The sequence below is a fragment of the Phodopus roborovskii genome, unplaced genomic scaffold (genome assembly GCF_943737965.1).
Source record: "Phodopus roborovskii unplaced genomic scaffold, PHOROB, whole genome shotgun sequence".
Classification (NCBI taxonomy): domain Eukaryota; kingdom Metazoa; phylum Chordata; class Mammalia; order Rodentia; family Cricetidae; genus Phodopus; species Phodopus roborovskii.
Genome location: NW_026125052.1, coordinates 30,489,269 through 30,515,555, shown reverse-complemented (window position 1 = coordinate 30,515,555; position 26,287 = coordinate 30,489,269). Strand labels below are relative to the sequence as shown.

Here is a 26,287-nt window from a genome sequence, read left to right as displayed (position 1 = left end):
TGAGTGGAGCACAGAGAGCCTAACAACCCAGGAGGCCCTCCAAGGCTGAAGCAGTGGGTCGACCCCGCCCATCTGAAGCCCCGCCCACGTAAGAAGCCACGCCCGGCCAGGTCCCGCCCACCACCCCCAGGTCCCGCCCCTGCGCCCTCGCGCAGGTAGGGAAGAGGCGGAGCGCCGGCGCCCAGCCTCGGTGGAGCCACCACCCCGCCGTGCTGCCCGCTCAGATCGCAGCGGCTTCCCGGGACGAGGGGACTCTGAGAGGTGAGCAAAGGCCACTGGGCGCGCCGGAGCTCGGGGCCACTAGGCCGCGGTGTCTGGGGAGTCCCGGAGCTGCCCGTGACGGCCGCGGGGAGGGTCGGGGGCTGCGCGCCCTGCGGAGCGCCCTGGAGGCCGAGGCTGCCCTCTGTGCCCGCTGGGCTGCTGGATCCCACCCGCAGATCTTCGGCCTCACCGCGACCAGGGCGCCTGAGGGCTTCCCCGGGGTACGGTCACCAGATGACCCGGCGCGTGGTTTGCGCTAAAGTTTAAAAGCCCGGGAAGAAAGAGGGCACCGCCTTGTGTTGGAACCTGCGGCCCCGCCTTCCACCCAAAAATCCCTTTTAGACCTTCTTAAGGCTCCGCTCCACTTTCTCCCGGGTGAACTCGGAGCCCGGGGCTGAAGTTTGTGCGTGGAGCGTCTCCGAGGTGGAAACAGGTGCGGGGGGGGGGTAGGTTCACACCACCAGAGTGGACCGAAGTGCAGAAATTGTACTCGGGAATAATCCTGGTTTATGGACCGAAGGGTTTGGGGAGTTGGGCCCCCGAATGGTGTTTCTGCTCATTGGGTTAAAGGGTAGGGAGCTCTAGGACCTGTAGGGCCCAGGCCTCTATCTCCACCCCAGGGCACACAGAGAATCCAGGTCCATGCCTTGACCCAGCTCCAGGAAACACTGAGCTGGGAGTCTGTACGGTTGGGGCTTACAGAGCGAAGGTGATGTGTATCTGAGAAATTGCTGGCCCCACAAGTGGAATGGCAGCTGTTTCTCAACCTGCTAGGTTGGGAGTTCCTCTGTGTGTGTGTGTGTGTGTGTGTGTGTGTGTGTGAGAGAGAGAGAGAGAGAGAGAGAGAGAGAGAGAGAGAGAGAGAGAGAGAGATCTGCCGGTGGAATAGTCCTCAGCCGCTGTGTTGTGCGGTTGTGACTCTACTGTAGGTCTGGGAGATGAGAAACTTGGTTTTGAACAGGGGCTCTCAATAGGGGCTCTTTTGCCTGCTAAGGGTATTAGTCTTCCACTAATCAGATAGGAAACACATGTTGTTGCTAGCATGTTGGATGAGACCTAGGATCCACCTACAATGCACAGAATTGGGGCCCCCCAAAAGTCAATATTGAGAAACCATACTGTAACTGGGTCCTTCAGCCTACTGCTTGTGACTTCCTCTCCCTGCCTCAGTTTCTCCAGGGGCTATGGGAAGAGCTAGGATGGATCTAAAACAGCTAAAACAGATGGGAGGGAGGGAGGTAAGGAGGTGTGAGGGCTGTCTGCCCTGGAGAGTGTCCTGAATGGTGCCTGCTGGCTCCTGGCCCCATGGGGGGGGTGAGCTGGGAGGGGGGCGGCTTCTCAGAGCACAGGCCTGGAGCACTTCACCCAGGGTAGCTTCCCACACAGGGTAAGCCCAGGGTGAGCCAGAGTAACCCTTGAGCTCACATATCCCTGGAGACCAAGCCCTGTTCCCACAGAGTTCCCAAAGCTGGTCAAGCTGAGGCCTCATGGATGGGTGATACCATGTGACCCACTGGAATTTTCCTTCTGAACACAGAACTAACTCTCCTGGCTGTTTACACCAGGAAAACATCATCCAGGGAATAACGGATCTCCTAATTCCTCGTGGCTACCTGATCTTTCCTGCCAGGTTGCCTCTGTGACGTTTGCAAATCCTGGTCTGGGTGGGCTCCGGCCCTGATGCATTTGCTCAGTGGCAGAGAAGGATAAAAGCTGTTAAAGCCATCCTAACAGAACCCCAAGGGTGACCAAAAACCTGTGTTGGGCTCCTGGCTCCCAGCTTTCTGGGAATGGAGGTGTGGACCAGACCTTTATAACTAGATATAACTGTAGTAGTTCCCCCCCAAGTATGTGCCTCTGAAGGCAGAAAACTAAACACCCAGACTTCCTCAAAGCCACCCACCCCCACCCCAAACCTCGCTCATTCCGGTCAGTGACCCCTGCCCCCACATCTCTGCTGCCTGGGAAGGAGGAGTCTGAAAGAGTAAGGATGAATCACATCAAGAAGCTTAGGGAGAACATTGGGTCTCAGTCCTTTGGGCTCACTGATACCTCTCCTGTGACCTGAACTATGAACAGTGCCTTATTCGTGTGTGTGTGTGAATGCGTGTGAGTGTGTGCGCGCATGTGTGTGTGTGTGTGTGTGTGTGTGTAGTGTTTCCTGAAGGTATGTCTGTTCAGCGTGTGTATGCTTGATGCTTGCTGAAGCCGGAAGAAGGTGTTGGATCCCCTATAACTGGGCTTACAGATGGTTGTGAGCCGCCATGTGGGTGCTGGGAACTGAATCCAGGTTCTCTGGACAGCAGCCAGTGCTCTTCAATGCTGAGCCATCTCACAAGCTCCGTTGCTTGTATAAACTGTGTCCCAGAGAGGCACCCGATGACAGCAGGAAGAAATCACAGGGCTGCAAGTGTGTGTGCCTGTCTTGTGGTTTTATGCTCTGGGCCTGGGTTCCCTCACACAGCTCGCATATGGGAGCTGGGAGAGGGTGTATTCTCCCAGCAGCAACTTCCCACCCCCATCCTGCAGGTCCCTGGAGACTCTGGGATCCTGCCTAGGTATTGCCCCATTGCCTGAGGGGATTTCCAAAGTGACCTCACCATCTGCTGGGAGCAGCTCCTAGTTTCCTACCCAACTCAGGCTGGGGGAGGAGGGACCAGACTCAGCACTCTTGAGTGCTGGCTGACCTCAGCAGCCAGCACAGGCCTGGGACAGGGACACTGCCAGGGCGGGCAGCTCTTGGCACACAGGCAGCCTCACTGGAAGAGCCAGCTTCCCTGCCCTGCTGTGGGAAGAATGGAGGGTTTCCTAGGATGTCCCCAAGTGTCCCTGGCAGACACACACGAGGAACAACCTTTTCCACATTTTCTGGGAACTGTGGGGAGTTGCTGGGTGTTACCGCCCTTGAACAGATTTTAGTCAGCCTCTCGGGTACAAGCATTTGGGGTTCAAAAGCTGTGGAAGGCAGTTTCTGTCTGTGCCCCACCCCCTGCCCACCTCCCCCCCCCACCCTGCATAGTGGTTTGGCCAAGTGAGTGCTGGCAGGGTGTGAGATAGGACACCATGGTTGGCCAGAGGGGCAGGTGATCCCAAGCTCGAGGACCAGGAGGCGAGGCCAGCGGACTCGGGTCTGTGAGGCGCGCGGTGTGTAGTCTTTGCCTCAGTTTCTCCAGATGTGCAGTGGAGGGTTATGAGGTGGGGGTTCCTCAGCCTGGTTGTGCCTGTGGTGGGGACCCTGAAGGGAGCCGACTTCACACTCCTGAGATTGCTTGTGTTTGGAGAGGTTGCTGTGCATGGCATGGATTTACATCACTGGAGAGACCCTGCCTTGTAGGCTACTGGGGTGTCAGATTGGAAAGCACGTCCAGATCTTCTGAACCCCAAAAAGAGCTGTCTGGGGCGGAGAACCCCTTGGGGCTGGGGGTGTGATATGGAGCCCTGCTCCTCTGCCTTAATAGGTGTCCACTGAATCACAGCTAGTGTGGGGGAGAACAGGGTGCCTCTTCCTTCTCCAGGTGGGTCCCTGAAGGGTGGGAACGTGCCCTGGGATTTTGGGTAGAAGCAGGTCTGGAAACTGAAGGCTCAGCTGGGCCCTAAGGGACTTTTATCAGGCAGGGGGCCAGGCGGCATAATGACGGCCACCTCCTCCTCGGCCCCGCCTCGCCTCCTCGGCCCCGCCTCGCCTCCTCGGCCCCGCCTCGCCTCCTCGGCCCCGCCTCGCCTCCTCGGCCCCGCCTCGCCTCCTCGGCCCCGCCTCGCCTCCTCGGCCCCGCCTCGGTTAGGTTAATGAGATAATGTCTGTGAAAGGCCCGATAAGCCGAGAAGTACACCCCAAGCAGTAGGTGTTCCCACTCCCAGGCACCTGCACTGGATGGTGGGGGAGGGGTTCATGAGCCCAAGGTCCTTGCACTCAGTCTACATAAGAGTGAGCTGCCACTCCAGACAAGTCCTTTTGCTGCCCGGCGCCTCATGTTGAAAAGCGGGCAGAGTGAAGAGCGCCGGCTGCTCTTGCAGAAGATGTGGATTCAATTCCCAGCATGCCCATGGTGGCTTGCAACTGACTATAATTCTATTTCCAGGGGACCCAACACTTTTGCCTGGTCTCCACAGGCTTTGTGTGTATCTGGTGTCCAGATATACACGCAGGTAAAATACCTACCTGTACACACACACACAGAAAGAAAGAAAGAAAAAAAAGTAAATCTTTAAAAAAAATTAAAAACTTGCTGGATGGCGGAGGCGCTTGCTTTTAATCCCAACACTCAGGAGGCAGAGGCAGGTGCATCTCTGTGAGTTGGAAGCCAGCCTGGGCTACAGAGTGAGTTCCAGGTTAGCCAGGGCTACCCAGAGAAACCCTGTCAGGAAAACCCAAAGGAACAAACAAGTAGGACCCTAGCAGGCTGCGGCTTCACCATTTGCTGACTGTGGGATCTAGATCTGTAATTTAATATTGTTGAACCTTGATTTTGTTTTCCCACCTGTCGGGAAGAGCCCTGACACATGACCACGTGGGCCGTGACGGTAAAGCTCAGATAAGGGGGGAAAGCCGCCAGCTAGCTACTGGTTATACATCAGGCATTGTGTGTGCAGAGTCTGCTGTCCTTGTAAGGAGTGTCATGTCATCCTATCTCATAGCAGACGAACCGTGACAGAGTAGCCAGGCCACAGGTGAGCCCTGACTCTGGTGGCCAGCACACCTCATTCTTTAACACGAGATCCCCATACTGCCCCAAAGTGAGATGGAGAGTGTTGGGCAGGTGGCCCTGAAGGTTCACCTGCTATGGTCACAACTTGGATCGTCCTGTGCCTAAGTGCCCTGAATCCCTGGTACCCGTTTGTGTCTGCGGCTAGCATCTTCCTGGGGAAGGGTGCCTCGGGGCAGAGTTCTGGGAAATCAAGTTTATTAGCTTCTTAATAACAGTTTACAAGCTGAAAAGTGTCTGGCTGGCATGTTCCCTGTGGAGGGGCTCCTAGCCTGCAGAAGCAGACCTGGGCAGGGAGCCCAGGGAGCTGCCTTGAGTATGTTCATGACAGCCACATAGGGCAACCCGAAACCTTTTGCCACTTTTCAATGCCCACACCTGGCCTGGTTCTGTTTTCTTGCTGAGTGACCCTGAACAAGGACTGTAGGATGGATATGGTGAAACTTTGTCCCTCAGTAGAGCATGCTGTGTGATGTCTGAGCCCTGGTTATTTGTGACAGAGACACCCAGGGCTCAGACAGACTTCTGGGAGGGGCGGGGGCTACATAAACAAACCAGGTGCAGAGCTGTGGCTTCCCTCAAAATCACACAACAGAGCTGGGCCCATGGTGCCAACTCTCCTAGTTAGGCAGCCGCTTCCCTGCAGGGAAGGTGGGAAGTGGGTAGGCGATTGGCTTGTGACTATCAGACAAAACCTCAGCCAGCCCTGTGCTTGAGAAGTCAAGGTGTGACCTTTACTCAACACCACCTCCCCCCCCGCCCCCCAACCCCCACCCCATCCCCTGCCCAGGCTGGAGCCTGCCCCAATCACTGGACATGCCTCTTCTGGTTTTGAAGACCAATGGAAACCCAGTTCCAGCAGCCAACGCTCCCATGACAGGCAGATCTACACAGGAGCAGGCTCATCTTGATGTGGTTGTCGGTGTTGAGTACTCTCTGTGGGTGCCGTCCTCACCTCTGCCCCCCCACCCCGGCGGGGCTTCAGAAGTGGGGCAGAATATACAGTTTTAGGAGACCAGGCTGCTAGACAAGCATCCTAGAACCCAGCCACCCATTTGCTACTGTCTTTGTTCTGTCCCCAAAGCTGTCTGTCCCCAAAGCAGCCCTGTGACCTGCCGCTGCGTGCCTGGGGTGTGATAGGACTCTGTCCTAGGTTCTGGTCAAGGAACCTACACCTTCACTCTGTTGTCAGAGGGGACCTGCCTCTACCAGCAGCTGCCAGGGGAGTTTGAGCTGGGGACTCCGGGCTGCATTCCCATTTCCCAGTATTCCCAGTATGTATGTTAGCTCTGTCTGTGTCTCTGTCTCTCTGTCTCTGTGTGTGTGACAGGCTGCATATCTGTTTCCTAGTAAGTATGTTAGTTCTGTGTGTTTGTGTTTGTGTGTGTGTGTGTGTGTGTGTGTGTGTGGTGTTGCTGTGATGGAATCCAGGGTCTTGTGTGCGCCAAGCAAGCTTTGTACCACTGAACTACACTCATGCCCATTTGTTGGAGCATCTAGAGCCTTGGGGATACAGAACTTGCCCCCTCCCCCACCTCAGCCTGCTCCTAGGACTAGAGTCCCCAGCAGAGGAGGAAGGCATTCGCACTTCTGCCTGGCTAGCTGGCTAGTGGTCCAGAGAAAGCCCAGAGAGATGGGGGCAGAGGGGACGTAAGGCGAGCAGGGCGCCACACCTACACACTGGTCCTCTCGCACTTACACATTCTGCCGTTGGCAGTTCCCTGGGACCTAGTACCCGCTTCCCGTGTCTGTGGTGGGCTGTGACGCCCAGGTTGCTCTAATTGGGTCAGAGGGAGCCCAGAGCTTTAGGGTCTAATGGGGGAAACCCCAAAGAAGTCAGCAGATTGCCAAGCCCTTGAACGAGCTTCTGCAGGTCTGATCTTGTGAAATGAGTTTGGCACAAGCCCTGGGAAGTCAAGGGGGGAAGGAAAGAAGTCGGGGCTGGGTGGGGGGATGCCTGCTGCTTGTGAGATCTGTGCAGGGTGTGAACCCACAAAACCATTTTTCTTTTGTGGGTGGCCACCAGGCACAGGCCAGCGGTGTGCTGACTTAGTGCTGCCACCCGCTGCCCCCAGCCTACGGCAAAGGAGCAGGGCCTCTCCTCCTCCTTCCTCTGTGGCCCCTGTGGCCTTTGCTGCTGCGACCTCTGCCACCCTCCCAGGTCCTGCCCCGGGACCTCCTGTCAGGCTTTCGCCTTGCTGCCTCTTCCCCGGGCCAGGAGACACTCAACAGCGAGTCCCTAGCCGTGTGGAAATCAATCTGGAGCCGCCTTAGGTGACAGCTGTCTTACATGGGCTGGGCTATCCTTCCCTCCAGGACCATCAGGGCAGGGGAACTTTGGGAGGTCTTTTTTTAACAGGGGATTGCAGCAGTGGAGGGTTCTGCTTCCTCTTGTAGTTTTCTGAAAACCCAGAGGTTCCCAGCAGGGCTCTGGGAGGGAGGGAGGGAGGGAGGGTGCAGCTTTGGTTTCTGTGGCAGGGAAGCCAGCTGGGGGGAGAAGTTGCTTCCTTGCCCCCAGCCCACACTGTCATCATCTGTGACTCAGCAGGGACCTGGCATGTGGCTTGTCTGCCACCCCCCACTTCTGCTCTGCCCACTCTCTGCAAGCTCCAGACTTGCCCACAGCCCAGAGCTGGGCATGGCTTCCGGGGCAGGTGTGGGTTACTTTAGTCCTTCGTTTAGGTGACTTGTAACTGTCCCCTTTGGTCATATTCAGTGGTGAATAAGGGTCTCCCCCTTTCCCTGGAAGGGAGAGGGCTACTTACTTCTTATCCATCGGCCCCTCCCTCTGTCCCCATATCTGGCCATATGTGGCCTTGGATCTTACAACAGGCTCGCACTCCTTTGGGAATACCGATGTCAAGCTACCTTAATGCCCTGGCTCCTCAGTCTACAGACTTAAGGGAGTGGGGGTTTATTAATAAGCATGTTGGAGAGATTAGGGGAAGGGTAGGTGGACCCTCTCCTGGACAGAATGGGAGGACAGTGCCACCAATGTCACCTGCCTGGTAAGGCAGGGACGGCCTGCCTAGTGTGGCTGGGGGAGCACTGGGGGGGGGGGGTGACCTTGCCTAACAGGCTACCATGCCTGGGTTGCACCTGCCTCATTTGGGAGTGGCCAGGCCCCACCCTTTGTGGGGAAACCGGAATCTCTGGGCATTCTGGGCAGCTTCTGAGTCTGTGTTTCTGTGTGCCTAATCGGGGCCACCACCGCGGGCTGGGTGGGTGCTATCTGAAGGCTCTCTGGGAGGGCATGCTGACCCTCGTGAGGATATGGAGGCCATCTGTCAAGGGGCGATCTCATTGTGGCTGTGCATTCTCTGTGTCTGCCCTGCCCCCTCCCCTGCTGGATACCGCTCTAAAGGAAGAGGAAACTGACCTACCCTCAACCCTGGCTGCTAAATCCAAGCCCATCTCTGGGGCTCTGGCTGAAGACTCTTGTGGGGAAGGCTTTTCCCTAGAATTTAGACCAGGATCCAGGTGGCAGAGGCCACAGCCCTAGCCTTGGCCCCTTCCACCCCCGCCCATGGGCGGCAAGCCTGGGGTCTTGAAGAGCTCGGCGGATGTGACTGTGGGCAAGAGGAAGCCCGCTCCCAGGATGTCACAATTTCCTTTGCAGTGAACTAGCATTTCTGGGGGCGGGAGATACGTGGCTGGTAGGGCGGCTCCCGCTTTTTTTTTTTTTGGTCTGGCCTGTGTGGCTTGCCGTGGACATAGGTCACACAGGAGCCTGGCGAGAATCTGCTCATCCCCACCGCTGTGCCAAGCGGTCCTGGGAAGGGTTGGGCTCACCCCTACATAGGTTGGGGCAGAGGGGTCAGGAGAAGTTCTGGGAGAAAGTGGTAGGGAAACCCTTCATAATCTGTAGGTCTGAGTTGTTACCTTGTCTAACGGCCAGTGAACAGAAGGGGAAACTGAGCCACAAGGGTTCAGCTATTTGTGGCCCATCATTGGAGGCTTGGTGCCGTCTTTACAGGCAATGGTTAAAGGCTTTCCTGGACTCCTGACCCTCCCCACCCTTGCCATCAAGCTTTAATATTGTCCCAGAGGTTTTGAGCTTCCCGTGTCCTGTGACTGCCATTTCCATCTGGAGATTAGCACAGATAACAGCCAGGAGGGCTCGTGGGTGTACATGGAGCTCCCTGGCTGGAGGCTTGGCTTCTGAGGGCAGCTCCTCAGAAGGGAAAAGAGTATTTATGGCTAGCCAGGGAACTAGGCCACTGGGCCTCATCCTCAGCCAGCACCCAGGAGCCACCGGCCGAGCCCTGCAATGGGACAGGGCAAGGTGAGTGACCTCCAGAGCCAGCTGCGGGGTTTGAGAGAGGGACTGTGCCCAGCGTCCGTGCAGACTCACCTCATCCCCAGCTGCACAGACCCCCAGCCTCCCCCAGTTAGGACTCCATGGGGACTGACTGGGTGTGAGATAGAGCAGGAGACTCCTGCAGTCATGCGGCGCCTTGGGATGCGGTGAGCGCCCAGCGGTGACAAGGCTTTCTGGAGGCGACGCTCCTTAAGCAGTGGGGGAGACGGGCGGTTGTGCCCAGCGTGCAGGCAGGGCTGCTGGTGCCCAGGGCAGGGTGGTGTGCAGCAGCCCGCCCGGAGGTCGCACAGGACCTGACGCTGGGCATGCTGCCCAGCCGAACCGTCACCCTGACTGAGCAACATGATAACTGAGGTGAAGAATGGTTCATTTTCTGTCACCTCCCCTCGGAAGACTTCCATGTTGGTATCTGTGACCCGTGTTGCCCCTGGAAACCACACTGATGTCTGTGATCCTTGAACACCATGTGGAAGGCCGTGGTCTGTGCTGCTCCCGGCTGCTGTGGGCACAGAAACTTCTTGCTGTGGCTTTAATGCGTGCAGACTCGCAACTGAGGATGAGAGGCGCTGAAGGCTTCTGTGATGCCCTTTGTCGCAACCCCCCACAAAACAGTCCAGACATGAAATCTGTTGAAGGGAGTATTTAAAAATTGTGATAAAGATTTAATAATTCAAATAAACTTAAATTCTGTCAGACAGAGGTGGCGCTCACCTTTAATCCCAGCACTCAGGAGGCTGAGGCAGGTGGATATCTGTGAGTTCAAGGCCAGCCTGGTCTACAGAGCGAATTCCAGGACAGCCATGGTTACACAGAGAGACCATGTCTAAAAACAAACAAGCAAACAACAAAACAAAGCAAAAAGAAAATTCGATAAAGATACTGAAATGTAATCTTCACAGGTGAGGGCCTCTGGTGGAGGAAAGACTTGCTTTTCTTTAGGGGTCTGGGAATTTGACCATGCTCCAGTGAATATGTGGGCAACTTGGTGTTTTCATTTGGGGGGGGTGTGGGGAAGGGGAAGTGAGTGTGATTGGGGCCGCCTGCCCCTCCCCATCGGTACCAGCTTCCTAGGGTAACGCCCGCCTGATGCCCTCTCCCTGCCCTCTGGTCCCAGACAATTGCCAAGCGGAGGAGCTTCTGCATCGAGGCCCCAGGTGAGGCTGTTGTCATGGAGTTATCCCCAAGCAGGGCCCTCGTGTGACCACCAGTGCTCTTCAGGGTCTGCCAGCTCCACCCCCTGTGGCTTCCATCTGTGGCCTCAGAGGGCTGTGGGATAGGACTCCTGACACTTTATGGTGATGGAGCCAAAGCCAAGGTTGTTGGTCCTGGGCCAACTCTGCCTCTGCTCTCCCAAGCCCGCTACCCACCCAGTTTTACAGCCCCAATACAGAATGCAGAGCAGGTGGGAGCAGACAGGGGCCCAGACCACTTCCTGCTCCAGTTCACCCACCACAGCCTCTGGGCAGCACAGGCTCTGCCAGTCATGCTTTGAAAATCACTAGAAGGCTAGACCACGGTTCCTTTTGTGGATGACTCCCAAGGTGGCCTCACACCACTGTCTGATGATTTCACTCTGAGCTGTAACCCCTTCCCTGCTGTGTGAGCTTGAGTGAATTAATCAACCCCTCTGAGCCTCCATTGCCCACCTACAAATCAGAAGTGTGACAAGATAATGTCCCTCTTGGGAGATGTTTTGAGGGACAGGGCATGTAGGGGGCTGGGCCAGGCGGGGCACATGAGGCTCCAATCTTGCCTAGACACTGTTGACACTTCCCAGTAGCTCCTGGAGCTTCCTCCAGGGAGGGCTCGCGGTATGCCTCTGCCTTGTTTATAATATGTGCCCAAACAAGGCTCCCTAAAACCATGGTGTCCTCTTCCAAATGGTTAACGTTATGTTTATGTTGTGTGGAGTCTACGTCAGTAAAAACTCACACGGCAGAACAGGTCCCTGTCCCTTGAGCACTGCCCTAGTATCAGGCTGACTAATGGGAAATAAATCTGTTTCTGTTTGTAATGCTGGAGTTGAATGAAGACTGGCATATATGGCGGTACCAGACCTCAGAACCGCAGGCTCAGCCCCTTCCTTTCCTTCCTCTGTGCCGATGCCTATCGGCAGGGGTGTGCTATGAGGGTGCGTCCGTCATGGCACATGTGTGGAGGTTGGAAACTGGTCTTGGAAGTCAGTCTTCCTCACCTTTTGCGTTGAGACAGGATTTCTTTGTTGTTGCTGTGTGTACACCGGGCTGGCTGACCCTCGGGTGTCCGAAGGTCCTCTGCCTCCTGTCTTGCCGGAGGTATGCTGGGATTACAGAAGCTGTTGTTGTTGGCTCTACATGGGTTCTTCATGTTTGCACAGCAAGCATTGTATCTATGATGTCATCCCTAGGCCTGTTTTCTCTCTGCCTCTGTGTGCGTGTGTGTGTGTGTGTGTGTGTGTGTGTGTGTGTGTGTGATGAGCCTTTGCCTGCCAAAGGACAACCTTGGGTGTCATTCTTCAGGGACCACAAACCTATTTTGTTTTTAGACAAGGTCTCTCACTTCACTACCTAGGAACATGACCAAGTAGGCGAGGCTAGCTGGCCCACGAACCCCATGGATCTCTTCCTGCCTCCACGGATCCAGGGCTGGGATTACAGAACTATGCTGCCATGCCCAGCGCACATCCCCACACATGTATGGAAGGCACTTTAGGACTGAGCCCATCACAGTAAATCGTAGTAGAAGACAGGGTTAGGTAGATGTCCCTGGGGCTGGAGAAATGGCTCAGTGGTTCATTCCCAGCACTCACGGCGACTCGCACTCCTGTGTAACTCCAGTTCCGGGGCATCCAAAGCCCTCTTGTGGTCTCTGGGCACCAGGCATGCATATGGTGCACAGGCACACATGAAGGCAAAACGCCCACACATATTTTTCATAAGTGCTTGCGACACAAGTTTGATATCCTAAGTTTGATCCCGAGTACTAACAATGGAGAGATTAAATTAATTTTTGTTTGTTTTTGTTTTTCGAGACAGAGTTGCTCTGTATTGCTTCGGAGGCTGTCCTAGAACTTGCTCTGTAGACCAGGCTGGCCTCGAACTCACAGAGATCCCCATGCCTCTGCCTCCCGAGTGCTGGGATTAAGGTGTGAGCCACCACTGCCTGACTTCAATTAATTTTTTTTAAGCCAACAATTCCTGGACTTGTGAATTAAAGTCCTAGTGAGCTGGGCAGTGTCTCACACACACACACACACACACACACACACACACACACACACACGGTCCCCACACACAGCAGGTAGAGAGCAGAAAGATCAGGAATTAAAGGTTGTCCTCAGCTAGGCAGACCTTCATGCCTGGCTCCAGTTAAACCCTGGACCAGACATTGCCTGAGCACTGGTAGGTTAGCACCCTGAGTTCGATGGGCTCGTGGGCCGTGGCTGGGCCAGCACTATGAGGGCCCTCACTCTGGGCTTCTCCTGCCCCTCCCATGGGAGACGGGGGAGGTCAGGAAAATGGGACGATTTGGACGCTGGCCTGTCCCCTCTAACCTGCCCTTCTGTTCTCGCAGGTTGGCTTCTAAGACAGCTGTCCTGCCTGACCTACAGCCACCTGTCACTCCATCTGTCCACCACGACCCCGGGCGCGTCCATAGAGCAAGGGAAGGAGAGGGACATGGTGTAAGGCACCCTCCCACAGGCATAGGGAGCTTGGGCCCTGCACACATCTGAAGGTAGAAGCTGGTGGCTGGGCGGTGGCGGGTGTGTGTGTGTGTGTGTGTGTGTGTGTGTATGTGTGTGTGTGTGTGTGTGTGTGTGTGTGTGGCCTCAGGCACCCCACTTGTTTGGTGTAGAGGACAATGAACTCAGTCTCAGAGATGAACAGACGCCTGGAGACAGGGCTGAGGCTGTTCTGGCCCCTGAAGGGAATTGGCATCCAGGCTGAGTCAGAAGGTCCTCTCTGCCATGTGGTCAGGGATCAGAGGGACATGGGGTGTTTGCAGGCTGAGGCCCAGCATCATTGGAGCCCAGGACCTTGCACGCGCCAGACGACATCCTGACCTCTTCTCTGTATCTCTAGCTCTGTTTGGTTTTCCTTTTATGTTGTTTGTTTTGAGACGGTGCTTTGCTATGTAGCCCTGGCTAGTCTTGAATTTAGAGAAATCCTCCTGTCTCTGCCTCCCAAATGCTGGGATTTCAGACATGTGCCACCACGCCTGGCTTCTTTCTTTCTTTCTTTCCCTCTTTTTAATTTTTATTGATGTGTGTGTGTGTATTCTGTGTGTGTAGGCACCTGTGCAATCAGAAGGCATCGATTGCTTGGAACTGGAATTATAGGTTGTTGTGAGCCACCTGATGTGGTGCTGGGGGGAACTGAACTCAGGTCCTCTGGGAAAGGAGCTGGTGTTCTTTTTTTTTCTTTTTCTTTTTTCTTTTTTTTTTTTTTAAAGGCAGAATTTCTCTGTGTAGCCTTGGCTGTGCTGCAACTCTATCTGCTGGCCTTGAACTCACAGAGATCGACCTGCCTCTGCCTCCCAAGTGCTGGGACGAAAGGCGTGGGACACCCCCGCCTAGCACAGCCAGTCTTCTTAACCACTGAGGCATCTATCTGTTCTCTCTCTCTCTCTTCTCTCTCTCTCCTTCTCCTCCTCCTCTTTTGGTTTGGTTTGGTTTGGTTTGGTTTGGTTTTTCGAGACAGGGTTTCTCTGTAGCTCTGGAGCGTGTCCTGGCACTGGCTCTATAAATCAGGCTGGTCTCAAACTCAGAGACCCTCCTGCCTCTGCCTCTGAGTGCTGGGATTAAAGGTGTGCGCCACCACTGCCTAGCTCCTCTTTTTTTCCCAATACAATCTCATGTATTGAATCCCTTGAATTCTTTGTGTAGCCCAGACCGCCTCCGACTCTAGTTCCCCACATTTATTTATATTTATTTTGTGTGTATGTATATTTACATGCTACACATACCACAATGTACCCGTGGCAGCCAGAGGACAACATACACAAGAGGCAATTCTCTCCTTCCACAGTGTGGGTTCTAGAGGCCACATCGGTGTTGTCAAGTCTAATGGCACCCTTAGCCCCTGAGCCTTCTCACCAGCCTCGGCTCTGACTCATGGTCCTCCTGCCTCTGCCTCCTGAGTGCTGGGATTGCAGATGTGAGCCACCATGCCTTTTGAGAGTGACATCTTCACTTAGATAACGCTCTCAACGTCGCAGCCTAGTTCAGCACCTCGGTCCTTTTTGCATTGAACGGGCATTAAGATGAGAGCACTGACTGCTCTCCCAGAGGACCTGAGTTCAATTCCCAGCCGCCACATGGTTGCTCACAGCCATCTGTAATGAGATCTGGCGCCCTCTTCTGGCCTGCAGGTGTACATGTAGGCAGAACACTGTATACATAATAAATACTTAAATAAATAACTCTTTAAAAACATTTGTCTGTCCAGTCTCCATTGACAGACATTTGGTGGTTGTCACCTCTTAGCTCTGGTGAATACATTGCTGGGGACAGTGTTCGAGGAACGTTTTGGGAGTCCCTAGTAGAATGTGTTGTTCTCTTTGTTATTGCAAGTGAAATCCTGGCTCAGCCCTGTCATTGAGGCAAGCCCAGGCACCTCAATGGAGTGACAGTCAGAATACAGCTGGTAGGTGGGGAAGCTAATGGGGCCCGGAAGCCGCATGGAGGAGCTTGGCCTAGTAGAGCGGGCTCTTGGAGCTGAGCAGAGACACAGGCATGATGTTTTCATCTAAGATGGGTCCATTGGAGGGGACTTAAGGGCAGCAGCTGGAGGGGTGGGGAGGCTGATGAGCTCTCTAAGGCGAGAGCAGGCTGTGGAGAAAGGTAAAGACGGAGAGAGCTAGGGGCCCCGAGAGGAGGCTCAGCGGTCAAGAGCCCTTGTTCTTGCAGAGGACATGGTGTGATTCCCAGCACCCACGTTGTGGCTTGCAGCTACCCATAACTCCAGTTCCAGGGCACCTTTTGCCCTATTCTGGCCTCCGTAGGCACCAGGCACATATACTGTGCATAAAGTACATGCAATCAAAATACTCATACACGTAAAATAAATAAATAAAAGTAAAAGCTGCTGAGAGCTGGAACCTGGGGCTCCGTGTGGTGGCTGTGGAGCACTGCCCCCTTCACTTTACCCATCGTTGCCTCCTACTGAGCTTCCCAGAGCTACAGGGACAGAGACAGACAGCGGGTGCCCCGTCTGTGAGCCGCAGCGTGTCCCAAGCAGGGAGAGGTTCCCTAACAGAGCAGTCAACCTCCTCCATACAGGGCCACCTGTCCAGATCCATTGCAGTTCTTAGCACCTTGTTCTTCGCGCCAGCCTCTTGCATGTAGTACTTTGTAATATTTTACACACCCACGCAGTATGATCCACGCTGAACGAAACGCCCTGTGTAACCATCCGTCAGGAATTGGTATGTCCTGTTTAGTCAGGGCTTTCCTGTCCTCAGAGATGTCAGTCTGGCTGCTCCCCAGGGAAAGGCGTCCACACCCGACCCCAGATCCTATGCTGTTTGCTGGAGCACAGGGGCTACCCTGAGGGACGGCCCCAAGCTTGCTTCCTTTTTGCCTGCTCGGTCTTTGCGTTCAGTGAGCATGAGTCACCTTTATTGTTAAGAATAGTTTGTCACTGTGGAAAAAGAAATGACAGGCCTGGGGACATGGCTCATTCGGGAGAGCGCTTACCTAGCAATCGTGGAGCCCTATGCTTGATCCCCAGCAGACATGGTCGCACACGCCTGTAATCCCAGCACATGGGAGGGAGAGGGAGGAGTCCATGGTCACTCAGAAGCACAGCACAGGGCTCGAGAGATGGCTCAGGGGTTAAGAGCACTGGCTGCTCTTCCAGAGGTCCTGAGTTCAGTTCCCAGCAACCACATGGTGGCTCACAGCCATCTTTATGAGATCTGGCGCCCTCTTCTGGCCAGCAGGCAGAACACTGCATACACAACTGATTAATTGATTAGAAAAGAGAAACACAGCAAGTTCAAGGCTAGCCTCGGATGAAACCGCTCTTAAAGGAAAGGGAAAAAAAAAAAAAAAAATGAGAAATACCAGGCCAGTTGCAGTTTGAATTATCTTTCTCTTTTCCTAACAGATGTAGACCAGGCTACCCTTAAACTCACAATATTCTCTCCTCATTCTTCCAAGCACCAGGATTATAGGCTTGTACTAACCACACAGAGGCATGCTATGTGACTGAGGCTGGCCTTGAACTCCCAGGCCCAAATGACACTCCCTCCCTCAGCCTCCCGAGCAGCTTTGAGAAGCCTCTGAGAAGGAAGTGTGCAGCCTTGGGGGACCCGCATGGTGGGTTTCTCTTTCCTCTGGGCCAGAGGCAGGGCCACCACTTCCTGTGCACAAGGTCTGCCCCCACGAGAAGCACCTGCCCTGCCCTTCCCTGCATGATTGACTCCTGTGGCAGCAGCGTGTGCCTGCCCAGCAGCACTGAGAGCACCAGGTGGCAGTTTGGCATGCTCGGTTGTCTGGAACGTTCCTGTCCTTTGAATGTTCCCACAGAGACCAAGGAAGGGCCCTTTGCCCACGCCCACCCTACGCCCCGCCCTGCTCTGACCACACCCAGTCCTTATCCTTATCTTTCACCAAAGAGAGACCAGAAAGGGACTAAGGGGGGGGGGGGTTCAAGGTCCTCTTCACCCCCTGCTAGTCAGAAATGCAAATGTGAGGTCAGAAATAGACACCGAGTTCCTCTACCAGCCAGGTGTGGCCTGGCCACATCTCTCTGGAGCTTGGTGTGAGGCCATCCTGTGGGGCAGGTTGGTGCTGGCCCCTGGGCTGCCTTCCCTGCTTCCAAGATCCCCAGCCCCATCAGATCCTGCCACCTCTACGCGCCTGTGCTGCCCTCCCTGCCTCTCTTCTAGCGCCGTCAACAACATGGCCTCCGCTGACAAGAATGGCAGCAGCCTCTCCGCCGTGTCTGGCAGCCGCCTGCAGAGCCGGAAACCACCCAACCTATCCATCACCATCCCACCGCCAGAGACCCAGGCCCCCAGCGAGCAGGACAGCATGCTTCCCGAGGTGAGAGGCTGGAGGCGCAGACCTGCCAACCTGTGCCACACCTTCTGGGTGGTTGCGCTGCCTAGACACGCCCATCTGTTAAGGCGCACAGCCCTGAAATATTGTAGGGAGCGAGGCTTTGAACTCTGAAATTTTGGGAGCTCTGTCTCCTGGTGGCCAAGGAACAGTCCTTGAGAAAAGGGCTTGTTGGCAAGCCTAGGCTCTCATTTTCCCTCTCTGGCCCGGCCAGGCCTCTTCTGAGGGGGTGTGGGCTGTCTGTGGTGGCCTGAGTGGGTGTAGGGTGGGTCCCACAGTGCCAGCAGCCCACCCGGTAGTGCCTGGCTCTGGGGGGATGGGTCTGTGTTTCTGTCCACTTGCATTCCCGTTCCATAAAGACTTCATTGAGAACAGGCCCCAGATAGCGTGGGCTTTGCACACAGCCTAAGACATAAAGGAGAGCTATGTTGGGGCCGCCCGCTCACCCTGCGGCTCTGTACGTCACGTGAAAAGACGTGAGACCACCCCATGATCATGGGCAGATCATGTATAGGGAGGGTTTGCTGGGGTTTGTCCATTTGGGGGGGTACAGGGTTTCATGTAGCCCAGGTTAGCCTCGAGCTGCATCTGGCGTATGTAGTGGTGGGGGCCAGAACCCAGGGATTTATATTCGCTGGGCAAATGCTCTACCAACTTGAGCTACATCCCCAATCCTTGCTAGAAAACACTAGAAAATGTTCACTTTAGGTTCAAAATGAAGGCTTGTGGAGGGAGGGGGCGCAGCTCGGCAGTCTGGTGTTTAAGTGGCCTGCATTGAACCCTGCATTGAATATAAAAGCAGCAGACCAGTGCACAGGCCCTGTACTCAACACATGTCCTCCTCACTGCCCCACAGAGGCCCAAGAACCCAGCCTTCCTGAAGAGTGTCAGCCTCCAGGAGCCCCGAGGACGATGGCAGGGTGGCGCGGAGAAACGCCCTGGCTTCCGCCGGCAGGCCTCCCTGTCCCAGAGCATCCGCAAGTGAGCGTCCACCTGCACACCCCAGCAGCCTGTACAATCTGGCCTTTCACAGGGCCTGAGCCCTGGGTCCCCTTTCCAGGAGGTGTAGACGGTCAGTGAGAGTCAGCTCCCTGTGGGGGTGGAATGCCAGCGCCTGACGTGATGGCGTAGGTGGTGCAGCCTGGGCTCCAGGTGTGCCCAGGCCCGCAGGAACTTCCACGGCATGCTGGAGAGACCCCTCCGGGCCTTCCCGCTCCCATTCCTCTAAGCCTGGTCACTGGGGACTCGGCGGAGCTCAGGGACGCGGATTCCCTAGGGCCCTGGAGGTAGATGGTATGGCAGGCAGGTGGCTTACCTTACACATAAACAGGGACACACATGTCCTCGCCCTCAGGTCACCTCTCCCTGTACCAGTTTCCCCAAACACATGCACATTTCCTCTGTTACCTCATACATTTCCCAACACACTCACACCACACTTGTCCCTTCCCAGCACACACATGCACACATGCACCCTCACCCCCTCCCCTGCACACACATGCACACATGCACCCTCACCCCCCTCCCCTGCACACATGCACCCTCACCCCCCTCCCCTGCACACACATGCACACATGCACCCTCACCCCCTCCCCTGCACACACATGCACACATGCACCCTCACCCCCCTCCCCTGCGCACACATGCACCCTCACCCCCTCCCCTGCACACACATGCACACATGCACCCTCACCCCCCCTCCCCCTGCACACACATGCACCCTCACCCCCCTCCCCCTGCACACACATGCACACATGCACCCTCACCCCCCCCTCCCCTGCGCACACATGCACCCTCACCCCCTCCCCTGCACACACATGCACACATGCACCCTCACCCCCCTCCCCTGCGCACACATGCACCCTCACCCCCCTCCCCCTGCGCACACATGCACCCTCACCCCCTCCCCTGCACACACATGCACACATGCACCCTCACCCCCCCTCCCCTGCACACACAGGTGCACCAGGACCCCTCACACTGCTCCTCTCCCTGGAAGTGCGTGCGCAGGTTCCCATCCACGCTGTATCTTTTTGCAGGGGCACAGCCCAGTGGTTCGGGGTCAGTGGCGACTGGGAAGGCAAGAGACAAAACTGGCATCGTCGGAGTCTTCACCACTGCAGTGTGCACTATGGCCGGCTCAAGCCCTCGTGCCAGAGAGACCTGGAGCTGCCCAGCCAGGAGGTGCCCTCCTTCCAGGGCACTGAGTCTCCAAAGCCCTGCAAGATGCCCAAGGTGGGCTCCCCGGAGATGGGGGGCAGTGAGCAGCTCTCCCATGGGCCTGGGCAGCTTTGCTCACCTACTGTCTCTTGCAGATTGTGGATCCGCTAGCCCGTGGCCGGGCCTTCCGCCACCCAGATGAGGTGGACCGGCCTCACGCTCCACACCCACCTCTGACTCCAGGAGTCCTGTCCCTCACGTCCTTCACCAGTGTTCGTTCTGGCTACTCCCATCTGCCTCGCCGCAAAAGGATATCCGTTGCCCATATGAGCTTTCAGGCAGCCGCTGCCCTCCTCAAGGTGAGACCCACGTCCCCACCCATGGCAGCCACTGAGCTGTGAGTGCATGCGTACCCTGAAGCCCAGAGATGCCCATGTCCCTTAGGGCCCAGTTCTGCTGCGAGACCCTCACTGCCCCTCTGTTTTAGGAAGGTACTTTCCACAGATATGGGAGACATGACGGGAGATAAAGTATCCGATCAGTGGGCAAGGGCCTAGTGTCCTGGATCAAGAGGTAGCAGTAAGGGACATAGAATTGAGCGTGACGGTATGGAATATGGATGCCTTGAGTATTGGAGTGCCAGTTGCTCGTTAACAGGCAAGAGGTTACCAGGGGAAAAGTGACCCTGAACCTTGGAAAGAGGCTGTGTAGGGCCAGCAGCAGCTGGAACGCCATCCTAGCCTTCTGCAAAAACCCATCGCCTGATCTGATGCTCCATGCCTTCGCCAACCTGCACACTGTCCCTTTGGTCCTGGACTCTGGGTCCTGATACTGATGATAATGCTTCTGTCCCATGCCCAGGGGCGCTCAGTGCTAGACGTCACTGGGCAGCGGTGCCGGAATGTCAAGCGCAGCTTCGCCTACCCCAGCTTCCTGGAGGAAGATGCGGTCGATGGAGCAGACACCTTCGACTCCTCCTTTTTTAGTAAGGCAAGCATGGGGTGTGGACTCTCTGGGCAGGGACTGGGGTGGCCTGGGAGCTGAGAAGTACCTGGGCCTTGACCAAGTCCTGCCGGGATCCCCAAAATGTTCAAGGGCAGGATGGGTGTGTCCTTTGTGAGCCACTGGGCTGGGCTCCCATGGGGGGTGGTGAGGAGTGGGGATGTACCCACTGGGAGAGTCACTTCAGGGATGACCAGCATGTGGCTTCTCCTTCCGTCGGCGTTGCCTTGCCCTTGAGTGGCATGCTAGGGGATGGCACTTGGGCCAGTGACCTTACCCTGTTTTCGGTACCCTCTACTCCAGGAAGAAATGAGCTCTATGCACGATGATGTATTTGAGTCTCCCCCGCTCTCTGCTAGCAACTTCCGAGGGGTCCCACACTCCGCCTCCCCAGCCTCCCCTGATGGAGTGCAGATCCCTCTGTGAGTACAGGGTGGCCACTCTCCTGCGCCCTGCCCTGCCCTCTGCCCAGCTCTGGCCCCTGAGGCTGAATCATTTGTCACCACCAGAAAAGAGTACAGCAGCCGACCCGCAGCCCCTGGGGCCCAGCGTGGCAAGCGCATCGCCTCCAAGGTAAAGCACTTTGCATTTGACCGGAAGAAGCGCCACTACGGCCTCGGTGTGGTGGGCAACTGGCTGAACCGCAGCTACCGCCGCAGCATCAGCAGCACTGTGCAACGGCAGCTGGAGAGCTTTGACAGCCACCGGTGAGCCCCCCAGGAGCTGGCCTGAGCAGGGGCCTGCTTCCAGAGCCTCTAGACCTCTCAGGGCCTTCACAAACGCCAGCCCATCTTGTTCAGTAAATGTTTCAAGAGCACCCTCTACAGGTCTACTGGGTAATGACAAGCTCCCAGGCACACGTGCTCAGGGAGCAGGGTGTGTATGTGTGTGTGAGTGTGCATGTGTGAGTGTGTGTGTGTGTGTGTGTGTGTGTGTAGGTAGCCTGGAAAGGGTCCACTGACATATGCTGCCCTATCCGCGCTCAACAAACGTTGGTCAAGCACCGGCATGCACAAGCTCTAGTACACAGCCCCGAGAGAAAGGTATTGTGGGTGGCTGGGTCAGAAGGATAGGTAGCAGTTGGAGCCTGGAGCTGGCAAGATGGCTGAGTGAGACTGTGACCTGAGTTTGACCCCTGGGACCCATGTAAAGGTGGAAGGAGAGAGCCAACTCCGCAGATCCGCAGAGTTGTCTTGCGACCTCCACATTCATGCCATGTCATGTGCACCCCACCCCCAGTTCAGTGTGCAATCCCAGTCTTCAGCCGGCAGAGGCGGGCAGCTCTGTGCGTTCAAAGCCAGCCTGGTCTATATGTTGAGATAGAGATAGCTTGTCTGAAAGCAAAAGAAGTTAAAACAGAACAGAAGGGGTTGGAGCCTGGAGAGAGGGCGTCTGAGGGAGGTTGGGGACGGCGATGTTAAAGGAAGCTGGGGTTAAAGAATGAGGTATGGTCACAGTGTGACCCAGCAGTCACTGGACTCCGTGTACAGAGTAAGAAATGACGGGTGGAGGGGTGGGCAGTCTCCCAGGCGATGTAAAGTTCTCCAACCCTGGGGCTTCAGGGTCGGGCTGATCCAGGAAGTGCCAGCGGAAGAGAAAGGAAGAGATGAGCACAGCCAGGCTTGCCGGTCAGCAGCAGGGGTGATGCTTCCATCGGGGTTTTAAGCGGAGCGACGCTTGGAGATGCGTCTTCCTCGTTTGTGTGGGGAAGGCTGAACGGGGGTGAGCAGAGAGCCCAGGGGCAGGGCGGTGTGAGCTTGCCGGGCTGACGAGGCCTCTGCCCACAGGCCCTACTTCACCTACTGGCTGACCTTTGTCCACATCATTGTCACCCTGCTGGTGATCTGCACCTACGGCATTGCACCCGTGGGCTTCGCGCAGCACGTCACCACCCAGCTGGTGAGTAGGGCTCTGCCGAGGGCCTTCAGCACGTTGGGCTCCGAGTGTCTCCCACCGCAGTGGCCTGGCCCAAGCTGGAGGTGCTGAGGCTCTGTTGGGGGATGCAACCCATCCCCTCTGCTCTCACACTCGGGACTCTGCTCCTCCAATGCCTCACACTACCTCCCTGACAGGTGCTGAAGAACAGAGGTGTGTACGAGAGCGTGAAATACATCCAGCAGGAGAACTTCTGGATTGGCCCCAGCTCGGTGAGGCCTAGGCTAGGGGTGCCTGGGAGCCCTGTACCCTGTCACTCCACGCTGGGTAGATGGGCAGTTGGGGGAGGCTCCGCAGTGGATGTGGGGTGCCCTGCACCTGCTGAGTGTGGAGTGATGGCTCACCAGTCCCTCTCCCAATCCCAGATTGACCTGATCCACCTAGGAGCAAAGTTCTCACCCTGCATCCGGAGAGACCAGCAGATTGAGCAGCTGGTGAGGAGGGAGCGTGACGTTGAGCGTGCCTCGGGCTGCTGTGTCCAGAATGACCGCTCGGGTTGCATCCAGACCCAGAAGAAGGACTGCTCGGTGGGTACAGCCCCCCGACCCTGCCAGCCCCACCACAATCCTACTGGATCACTCCTTCCCTCTCCAGCCCAGCTGGCAAACCCAAAGCCGGGCTTGGAAAGCTGGACAGACTGGCTCCTAGGAAGTACCTGAGCCCTGGGGAAATGGGAATAGTCCTTGTCCTGGAGGGTTCCCTACCCGCACCCCTGGGTGACATTGCCCCGGCATGACCTGCCTTCCTCTCCACCACCCAGGAGACTTTGGCCACCTTTGTAAAATGGCAGAATGATACTGGGCCCTCAGACAAGTCTGAGGGCCAGAAGCAGCCATCAGCAGTTGTGTGCCACCAAGACCCCAGGTACAGCATAGAGCCACCAAGCCTTCTGGGATGCCGGCGGGTGGGTGTGGCGGGCTGGGGTGTCACAGCTCTTCGTTTTGCCCAATCAACCACTGTTTTCAGGACCTGTGAAGAACCAGCCTCCAGTGGTGCCCACATCTGGCCTGACGACATTACCAAGTGGCCGGTGAGTGAGTGGTAGAAGGCTTTGGGATGACGTTTGGGATGACTGGGGGGGGGGGGATTTGGCTCCCTGTCACTGAGGCCCACTGCCATCGGTTCCCTCTCGTAGATCTGCACAGAGCAGGCCCAGAGCAACCACACGGGCTTATTGCACATAGACTGTAAGATCAAAGGTCGCCCCTGCTGCATTGGCACCAAGGGCAGGTGAGCCAGCACCCCAACCCTGCAGGCTGGTGGGCCTCTGTAACTGCCCTCTGCTCTCTGCTCTTGGGTGATGAGGAGGCAGGGATGGAGGGGGCGGTGAGGTAGAAAGGGAGCTTGTTCCATCGCCTGCCGCCGTGGCCAGGTGCTGGGCTCTAGCCTAAATGGGCAGGGGCCCTTTAGATCACTGAAGCCCTGTGCTTCCTGTCCACAGCTGTGAGATCACCACGCGGGAGTATTGTGAGTTCATGCATGGCTATTTCCACGAGGAGGCAACGCTCTGTTCCCAGGTAGGGAAGGCTGCCTGGGTATTGGAAGCTGTAGGGGTCCTGAGGCTCACCGGATCCTTCCCATCTGGAAGCCTCACCTGGCCTGCCTCCTAAGGCAGCAGTGACGACCTGTGTCCCCCCCACCCAGGTGCACTGCTTGGACAAGGTGTGCGGGCTACTGCCTTTCCTCAACCCTGAGGTCCCCGACCAGTTCTATCGGATCTGGCTGTCTCTGTTCCTGCATGCTGGGTAAGAGGTGCCTCGCTACCCCTGCCCAGACTCCTATGCCTCCCCACTTAGATGCTGGAGAAAGGGCTTCTGGCCCAAGCACAGCCCACTCCGCCTGCCAGTGCTGGCTGTCCTTGCGCTTATACCCGGCTGGTGGATGGGCACACAAGGAAAGCTGATGATGCCGTGTCTCTGTCCCCAGCATAGTGCACTGCCTCGTGTCTGTGGTCTTCCAAATGACCATCCTGAGGGACTTAGAGAAACTGGCCGGCTGGCACCGCATCTCCATCATCTTCATCCTTAGCGGCATCACAGGCAACCTGGCCAGCGCCATCTTCCTCCCCTATCGGGCAGAGGTAGGGACTCGGGAGACAAGGGCAGAGAGGGTGGGCGCGCCCTCCCTTTTGGGCTTAAAGCGATGTGGCACGTGGGAGAGTCAACCCTGCTGCTTCTGCTCTAGTCCCTGCCCGGGGTCTGCGCAGGGCACAGAGCCGCTTGTGTTGAGCTCAGCTATGGATGGACACTAAGCTGGGGCTGACTGTTTGGCCCCTTCATGCTTGGGGGCGGGGATAGTCAGGAGTCACAGGGATCCCCACTCAGTGCTCACCCTCAGGAGGACTCTTTTGATCCGTTCCCCTTAAGTCTGTTGCTCCTTCCTGTCTATGCTCCGCCCACGGCCTGTGGTCTCGGAGCAGCAGGCCGGCCTGTGCTAAGCACAGGGGTCACACACCCAGGTTTTGTGCAAGGGTGGGCAGAGAGCAAGCCCAGCAGCTCCTGCCTCGTTCCCTAGGTGCCAGGTGCGAGATGTGCCCCTGGTAGGTCCCGAGTCAGTGCGGCGCCTCTCTTCCCCAACCCTAGGTGGGCCCGGCGGGGTCACAGTTTGGCCTCCTAGCGTGTCTGTTTGTGGAGCTTTTCCAAAGCTGGCAGCTGCTGGAGCGACCGTGGAAGGCCTTCTTCAACCTGTCTGCCATTGTGCTTTTCCTCTTCATCTGTGGCCTCCTGCCCTGGATAGACAACATTGCCCACATCTTCGGTTTCCTCAGTGGTATGCTGCTGGCCTTTGCCTTCCTCCCCTACATCACCTTCGGCACCAGTGACAAGTACCGCAAGCGGGCGCTCATCCTGGTGTCGCTCTTGGTCTTCGCCGGGCTCTTTGCCTCCCTGGTGCTGTGGCTGTATATCTACCCCATCAACTGGCCCTGGATCGAGTACCTCACCTGCTTCCCCTTTACCAGTCGATTCTGCGAGAAGTATGAGCTGGACCAGGTGCTACACTAACTGCAGAGATGGCGTCTGCCGCGGCCACGTGCCTTTGAGACTTGCTGGCTGTGGGGTCCTGAGCACGGGGGCGCACTCTCCAGACAGCGCCGACTCCGTGTAAAACAGGTAGTAAAGGCAGATTCCACAGGGAGGAAGAGCTCCCTTTCTCAGGCCTGAATGTCCCTGACCCAGAGTGCCTGTTTCTTCACAGCTCAGGTCCTAGGCCCTGCCTGCCTTTCTTCCCAGGGCTCGGGGCTCTGCCCTCTGCAGGTGCCGCCTTCCCAGTGTCACTGTGACTGTGACCTCGCCAGACACACAGCTGCTGTCTCTCAGTTGTCCCCAGGGTTGAGGTCCTCACCATGCTGCTATGACTCCTTTCCTGTCTCTCCTCGCCCCCCTGCCCTACGAGCCCTTCCTGCATTTGTCCATGGACTCGTGAGCCTGCTTCTGGACATAGCATGTGAGAAAGGCTTTGGCCTTTGTCTAGGGGCAGTGACAAGCAAGGAGAGATGGTTATATGGGGGTGCTTAGGGCTTTTGTTATGCAAAGAAGCTGGATCTGGTACACCAGCTCAGCCCTAGCTGCAGTCTGTGTCTGGCCGCACAGGTTGGTTCTGATGCCCAGATGCCTCCACCACTACTGTCTCACCGCGGCTTATGTGACCAGGGGCTGAGCCACCTTGAGGACTGACTCCCAGGGGACCCTTGAGGCTCGCCCAGGGCTGGTGTTTTGTTTCTTTGTTTTTTTTTTTTTTTTTGTTTGTTTGTTTTTGTTTTTTTTTGGGGGGGGGTTCCAATTTATATTATTGTCCTAATTTTTTAAAGTAACGCTAACTTTGTATGGACGATGTCTCAAGTTTATTAAATGGCATTCTCTA

The 26,287-nt window shown here is 56.3% G+C and overlaps 1 protein-coding gene across 1 annotated transcript; it reads left to right on the top strand.

Moving 5' to 3' along the window:
- Window positions 1–228: 228 nt before the first annotated feature.
- On the top strand, window positions 229–26,287 carry Rhbdf2 (rhomboid 5 homolog 2). Its single transcript, XM_051181127.1, has 19 exons — window positions 229–261; window positions 12,838–12,999; window positions 17,158–17,314; window positions 18,186–18,310; window positions 19,369–19,564; window positions 19,645–19,848; window positions 20,351–20,479; window positions 20,795–20,913; window positions 21,001–21,198; window positions 22,279–22,390; window positions 22,564–22,638; window positions 22,792–22,953; window positions 23,187–23,290; window positions 23,393–23,456; window positions 23,562–23,656; window positions 23,868–23,943; window positions 24,071–24,171; window positions 24,353–24,506; window positions 25,009–26,287. The coding sequence occupies exons 3-19, from the start codon at window positions 17,171–17,173 to the stop codon at window positions 25,426–25,428; spliced, it is 2,478 nt and encodes an 825-aa protein (XP_051037084.1). The 5' UTR covers window positions 229–261; window positions 12,838–12,999; window positions 17,158–17,170; the 3' UTR covers window positions 25,429–26,287.

Excerpts from the sequence above, each read along its gene's own strand:
- Rhbdf2 (XM_051181127.1), top strand. The coding sequence starts at position 17,171 with ATGGCCTCCGCTGACAAGAATGGCAGCAGCCTCTCCGCCGTGTCTGGC. Across the intron at positions 19,565-19,644 it reads AGCCCTGCAAGATGCCCAAG|ATTGTGGATCCGCTAGCCCG; the intron begins GTGGGCTCCCCG and ends TGTCTCTTGCAG. Across the intron at positions 22,391-22,563 it reads AGCACGTCACCACCCAGCTG|GTGCTGAAGAACAGAGGTGT; the intron begins GTGAGTAGGGCT and ends CCTCCCTGACAG.